This window comes from Lathyrus oleraceus, chromosome 6 (assembly GCF_024323335.1).
Source record: "Lathyrus oleraceus cultivar Zhongwan6 chromosome 6, CAAS_Psat_ZW6_1.0, whole genome shotgun sequence".
In the NCBI taxonomy this organism is placed as follows: domain Eukaryota; kingdom Viridiplantae; phylum Streptophyta; class Magnoliopsida; order Fabales; family Fabaceae; genus Lathyrus; species Lathyrus oleraceus.
Window position 1 is genome coordinate 2,470,519 of NC_066584.1, and position 7,337 is coordinate 2,477,855.

Here is a 7,337-nt window from a genome sequence, read left to right on the forward strand (position 1 = left end):
ATCCAGGTTGACCCCACTGTTCTGAGCAGAAACCCGCTCGAGTTTCTCAACTTTATCGGCGAGAGCCTTCTGACCAATGGCAAAACCTTGCATTATATTGATCAGTTCGGTCATTTTCTCCTTCAATTCCAGCATATCAGCACTGGGAAGCTCCATGAGTCTGGGAGTGTTTCTTCTTGTGTAATATCTGTGAGGGCGAGTTGAGTGCAGGGGTACAACTCTACGAGCGCGAGCAATGGTTCCTGTTTACAAACAAGCACGTTAGTAATAGTCACCTGCAAAATAAAACACAAGTTATCATGATTAATGCATGTATGCAGTGTCTATCCATATGAAGGACACTTTGTCTCTCGACCCTGGCATCATCGAGACAAATAATAAGCCGGCATTAACATTCTGATTAGCAGTGTTTGATTTTGTTGTGCAGATCGGAGATATGTGATTTAGCATGATACCCCCAACCATGTGTGTGCTTGTGTAAGTGCATACGGTAAAGCAAATAAAACTTGAAGACCAGTCACTGAATGAAAATCGCCATCACATAACCAAAAGAGTGCACAATCAGTGCAATAGTCATACATCAACCCGATAAGGTCAGATACAATCCTCCAGAATAGGAAAGAAATACAGACAAGTGAATTCCGTCAACAAGCCTGACGGTAATTCACAACAAAAGAAAGATCTAACTGGATGAGGGTCCCGCAGATGGCCTTATCTCGCCTTCCATCCTTGCGAACTCTGCGGCGAACCTGAGCTCTATGTTCTCCTGCTGTAGTCTTCCAACTTCCTTCTGATGAATCTTCATCTGTCTGAAGTAGTGGTCTCTCTCTGCCATGTAATGATCTCTCTCGGCCCTGATCTTTGCTTTCTCCGCCTCCCACTCTGCAGCGAGGACTCTGGCTCTCTCATCCCTCTGATCCCTGACTAGGATTTGCCTCCTCTTCACATCTTCTATCACCTTTGATGCTCTGAACAGCTTCTCCTTAGTGATATCATGCTCCTTTGCTGAAGATGCCAAAGCCTGACTAACCTTCCCATAGTAGGCCGTATCCATCTCAAATCGCTTGGTCTCCAAAGCATGCCGCTTATCCTGATCTTCCATCTTTGCTTTGAGCTCCTGATTAGCTCTCTGAACCCGAGCGACACTCATCTCCAATTCCGTCTTCTCTGCAAGTAGCTGATCTCGTTCCCGCTTCACCTCTAAGAACTCATCCATGCTGACAGAAGAACTTGGACCCTCAATCCTAGGACACACTGAGTCACCTCCAGGGAACGGTAGAAATGTAGACTCAATCCTCTTCCGCAACCAATCCTCAAATAGTGGAAAATACCGGCAGTTGACTTTGCCATAAGGAACCTTACCCCTCCTCTGGATATCTCGCCATTCGTCCAATACCTGCCTCAACTTGGTCTGGTTACCATCAATCGGGAAATAGAAGGACTCCTGAATCTCTCGCCCGAGAGGAGGACCCTCTATAGCAAACCCCATCTGTCTCCGGAGAAGCATCGGGTTGTAATTAATGCAACCCTGAACTCCCACCAAAGGCACATTAGGTAAACTCCCACAACTACATATGAAGTCCTGACCAGCTAAACCATTATGAGTCCAAGCAATGTCATCAGCCCGCAGACCCATCAATCGGAAGGACCACTTGACACTAGGGTCAATCTGAACAAACGCACCTCGGGAAGGCAAATACCCCATGAACCATCTAAAGAGCAACTGAGAGCAGCATCTAACCAGACCCCCACGCCTCTTCTCATTCCTGTTATGCACCGAATAGTAGACATCTCCAATCAGGGTAGGAATAGGGTTTCTCTGCATAAACAATCTGATAGCATTATGGTCCACAAAATTCTTCTGGTTAGGAAACAACACAATCCCATAAATGCTCACAGCAATCAGAGCACAGACCGTCTTCCAGTTACCCACAGCAGCATGTTCCTTGGCATTGGCCTCCAAGAAACTCAAATGAAACCCGGGTAGCTTTCCTTTTTCCTTCAAACCTTCCTTGACCATTTCCGGACTCAAATAAAGAGCACGTGAAATTCCAAGGACATCCGGCTCTGCTCTGGTGACATGAAAAGGAATCTGATCACGGATCTGAATACCCAGGATGCTGACATAATCCTCCATCAGAGGCCCCAACAGATAGTCTGGAAAAACGAAACACCTCAACCCAGGGTCATAGAACTGAAGAAGAGTGTGGATGGCGCTCCTGTCGCAGTCAGTGAGTCTGAAAACCATCTTCAGAATACCGCCGTATGACTCTCTAAACATTCCCACATGGTCAGGAGTAATCAATGCTATCATATCCTTGAGCACACCAATCTCTGGATCAAAGAAACTGTAAGCAATGTTGTTCTTCAAACCGGTCCTCATACTGGAGCAGAAAATCTCTCAACCAGAATCTCGATCAAAAGTGTCCCTGCATATGGGTAAACATGGGTTAGATGCAAATAATGCAAAATGCAATGATGCTGATGAATGAATGTAATGCGTTGCCATCCTCCAAGCCATCTGATTATCTGTACTGAATCTGGGCTCTGAACTGATCATAACCATCTGAGTGGACAAATAATCACCAATCTGATCCACGGGTTCCGAAATAAACGGAAGACAGATGCATCATCATCATCATCAACACCAGACCATCTCTGAGCAGACACACCATCATCTGAATCGGCCCGGGGAATCCGAAATAAACGGATCCCCACTGATACATATCTCGGCCCGGGGAATCCGAAATAAACGGATCCCCACTGATAAGTCACGGACAGCACTCCGGCGTCACAGCAATAAATAACCATAAATCCGACTTATAATTATGTCTCTGAATCACAGATCAAAAGTCACCATCTGGAGGCTATCTGAACAAACATCTGACAGAACAACCCTCCCCTCACAGGTAGGTTCTAAACAAGCCATCCTAAGGCGGATAATAGTCTCGACAATCGGGCGGAGATACTCAATGGGTTTGCCCTTTCGGGTGTGCCATTGTAGCTCCCTTAAAATCGTCTAAACCAAAGATCCGGGAATGATCGGTCACCAGAGTCAACAACTCAAATGGAGTGACTCAAACAAAGCGGAATATCCACAGAGATGAGCACTATCAAGTGAGCCTCGTCCGGCTTGTGGCACATCACGCCGCCAGGCACATGTTGACTTAACATGAAAGAGGCAACGTGAGACCACACTAGTCCTAGGTGTATACTCGGGCCTGGGTTTTAGCCCCACTCAGAACACCCACCCCAAAGTAACAGAACCACCTGCAGAGGAAGATGGCAACGTGACAGTAATGATGCATGCACATATTTAATGCAAGTATATAAACAATGGTTAGTATAATAAATGCAATAAATAAACAAAACAAGCAACCAAACCTATCCTAAAGCGCTAGGAGAGACTCGCTTAGGGACGATGGACCAGCATAGGTCAACACCTAGTCCCCAGCAGAGTCGCCAGCTGTCGCATCCTGCGAAAAATCAACCGGCGAGACTCAAAGAAAAAACACACAGAGCCGCCACTAAACGTTATTTATCCCAAGATAGGGAAAGGAAACGCTCAGAGAAACCTGGAAAGACATGGTCTCGCGACCAGAGAGAAAAGGTTCGGGAGTCGGTTACGCGAGGGGAAGGTATTAGCACCCCTCACGTCCTAGGTACTCCTAGGGATCCACGTTCTAGAAAGATAAGGTTGCTATAAACATACATCACACACATACACAGGGAACGCAGGTGGGGTTAAGAAGAAAGGGCTCGATAAGGCATCGCACCTTATGCCTACATATCTTGTCTGGAACAAGAATCAGAGCCACTGTAGTTCGGCTTACGCACGCCAAACAACACAAAACAACAAAAACAAACAAGGGTGGCAAACATGGAGCCCGACAACCACTTGATGGAATTATGTCGGCATCCGAACCAAAACACACTCAAAAGGGCAAACGTGGAGCTCGACTGCCAATCACTGGGCTTACGTCGGCATCCGAGCCAAAACACACAATCAGATAACAAGTTAACGCACGCAAAAAGAAAAAGGTTGCCCGGAGTGGTCTCGCACGACCACCTGCCTACATACCTCGTCTGGCACGAGGATCAGGGCGATGTAGTTCCCCTGAAAGGGACTGAATTGCTAACCAAAAACCGGGGAGAGACACACGACTAGGGAGCTGAGACTCGAGCCTAATGTTGTCATGCATCGTTAACCCTAAGTTCGGTTTTCTATCCTACTTGCATAAGCAAACTATCCTAACCAGGAAAGAAGCAATCACACAAGCATACAATATACAAGCATATATCAGATGAGAACAGGCATCTCAAACAACACAAGCATGTCAATCAAATATCCACATAACACCCACTATAGCCAAACAAGGGGCTCAATCAATCGGGTTTGACTGCCTAAGCAAGTCGTCTGTACAGGCTGGTTTTGCTCTTAACCTTGCCATTACGAGGCTAAGGTGAAGCAGATGAAGAGGTGAAGTGAGGATCAGACCTCACAACTCATATCCCTAACCAGGGAGAGCTGACAAATGAGCATGGGTCCAGAATAGGGGAACCCTTCTATACTCGATGACTCTGACACAATGTGCACTGCACAGATCTTGGGCTTTTGATCTCAATGCTACAACCATGTAATGGGAGCAAGGAGAAGACTCACTGAATAGTGGGGGACAGGTTGCTTGTCCCTACCTTCCACCAATTGCCTTACTTGAAGGACTTTTCCTGCTTGGGCTTAAAAATAAACAAACACAATCATTGCCTCTTAAGGAGGACTTCAGACATTTATTTGCCCGGCCCGGTAGCAGCCGGGTCTCCAGACTACATGAAGTCAAGAAGACCTACCTCAATGCAAGTTGCTTAAGCAACGCAAAGCAAAAGTTCGCAAGGAATTGAGCAACTAAAGGTACCTGTACAAAAGTCAAACAGAATCAGCATCTACTTTCACAAACAGACAACAATATAATGATCAATTAACCAAGTACAATTATACACATAATGAGGTGCATAGCACAAGGCTCACATGAACCAACATCCTACAAAACAAATACATTAGCCATATGTGTCAAGTAACACAATCCATAATGTGGAGCAAATCTCCTTAATCATTATCTTTAACCTGAAAAGGTACAATCACACTCAAAGGTAAGTACTATGACCACTAGGACTAGCCTAGGGTCAAAAAGATGGAAAAATCCTAAAACAGCAGCCAATTCATGATGAAAACCAAGTAATATCAAATACAAAGGGATCCCAATTGGTCCCATATTCAAACTATGTTCCTATTTTAAATTATGCAACCTAGAAGGCAAATGAAGCAATGTTGAGTCTCATACAAACAACCAGCAAGATCATATCCAACCACATGTCAAAAAGGATCCAAAAAATCCACAAAAATTCTATCCTAACCAGAAGGCATTCAACAAGCCACATATTAAATTTCAAATCATTTGGACTAGTAGATCAATGGGAATTAATTAAACATGGTACAGCATGCAAAAACTACATCAAATGAAGTCCAAATTATGCACCAACTTCAATTAGATGGTAAACAGCAATGGTTCATGGGAAATTATTAGGACCAAAGCCAAAAGATAGCTATAGGGGTTAAGAACTATCCTATCAATTTTCATGTCCATTGGATTAATTATGAGGATATGGCAACATAAATGCTAAAGGTTATACCTATGGAACTCTAACATGCTAGGCAGCAAGAAAAAATATGAATCAAATCGAAAATGGATTGCAAAAATCCACAAAAATTATCAGTGATAGCTAACATGTTAAACAAGCTTCACGCAAAAAATTAGGGCCATTGGCCAATGGGAAGCATAGAAAAATATTTGGGGAATTCAGCATGCCAAACTATGTCACATATATACATGTCCAACTTCAATAATTCATATATAATAGACCATAGGCTAAAAAATTCCCAAACCTATGTCAAAAAAAAATCCAGAGATGAGTCAAGAATCCATGTTTCAATTTTCAATTAATTTGGATGGAGTATGTGGATTGTAGAATTAAAATGGTAACAAGTATGAAAATATGTACATTTTAGAACATCTCTAGGTCCATTAATATTTTTTCAAGCACATTTTATCTTTCATTTTTAAAAAAATGGTAGAGGAAAAAATAAGATTAACAAAAAAATTGTGGTATTTTTAGGATTAAAATTGAATATTGTATGAATTTTTTAAGTTTTGAAATGTTTATTTAATAATTATTTAGAAATTGAATTAGGATATATTAATTAAAATGGTGCCAGTGGCACGGATGTAATTTTTAAAGGTACAGCCAAAACGGCTGCGTTTTGGTTATAAGGAACGGACGGCCAGGATTTCGTCTGGGCGCAGAAACACGGATCCAAAACGAAAAGCAGACGGAAGCGGATCAAAGCATGCAGAAATTTCCAGAAAGTCCTTCTTCTTCGCGCGGCCAGTGTTCTTCAACGGCGATAGCGGTTTCGAGCGATTCTCGACGGAAATGCATGGACGACACACCGATCGGAGCGGTTTCGTCTCAGGAGCATGAATCCATACTCGATTTCAACAATAGATTACCACCTAATGCGAATCGAAGGAAAGAAACTGACGGCGTCGAAGCTCGAATTCGCAAGAACTCACACAATGGCGATGGAAATCAACAAACTATATACCGGTCGAACCGGTTTTTCCTCAGGATTACGAATCCATAATCAATTTCAACAATAGATCAATACATAGCAAGAATCGAAGGCAAAAGGAAAACGGCGATGAAACCTAAATCTCGGATAACTCAACCAATTTCCAGCAATTCCTAATTCTACCAGCTGATATGCAATCTACAATGAATATACTATAGAACTCCTAACAAAATCGAAGCATCTACGAGTTGTGATTTCCAACCTTCCGAAGCTAGCGGTACCGATTCGCGCGGATTTATGCTTGATGATGCGAAACAGATGTTGGATAGCTTCGTAGGAGATGAATGAGGATGTTCTTGCAGCTCGAAACTCTCCAAATCGCACCGATTCTTGGACTGTTATGGCAATCGCAGGTTGATTCTACAGATGCAGTTTGTGGATTGTTCTTGAGTTTTTCCTGCAAACAGAAACTCAACAGCAAGTGTAATTGACGAAATTCACCGAGATTTTGCTCAAAGATTTATCAACTTGGTGAATTGATGCAACAAGAGTATGATGAAGCTTTTTGAGAAATGAGAGATGAGAGAATTCGTTCAGTTTTTTTTTTGTTATGGTTTTCGTGAAGAGTGATTGTGAGGTTGTGATTGTGAGAGAATGATTGTGAGAGAATGATTGTGAGAGAATGATCGTGAGAGAGTGATTTTTCTGC

General features: G+C 43.1%; 1 protein-coding gene across 1 annotated transcript; it reads right to left on the bottom strand.

Moving 5' to 3' along the window:
* Positions 1 to 521: 521 nt before the first annotated feature.
* LOC127093472 (uncharacterized) lies at positions 522 to 5,812 on the bottom strand. Its single transcript, XM_051032405.1, has 2 exons — positions 4,849 to 5,812; positions 522 to 2,429 (listed from the first exon to the last, which is right to left on the bottom strand). Exon 2 carries the CDS (start codon positions 2,381 to 2,383, stop codon positions 683 to 685), a length of 1,701 nt encoding a protein of 566 aa, XP_050888362.1. The 5' UTR covers positions 2,384 to 2,429; positions 4,849 to 5,812; the 3' UTR covers positions 522 to 682.
* Positions 5,813 to 7,337: the final 1,525 nt, after the last annotated feature.

Excerpts from the sequence above, each read along its gene's own strand:
- LOC127093472 (XM_051032405.1), bottom strand. The coding sequence starts at position 2,383 with ATGAGGACCGGTTTGAAGAACAACATTGCTTACAGTTTCTTTGATCCA.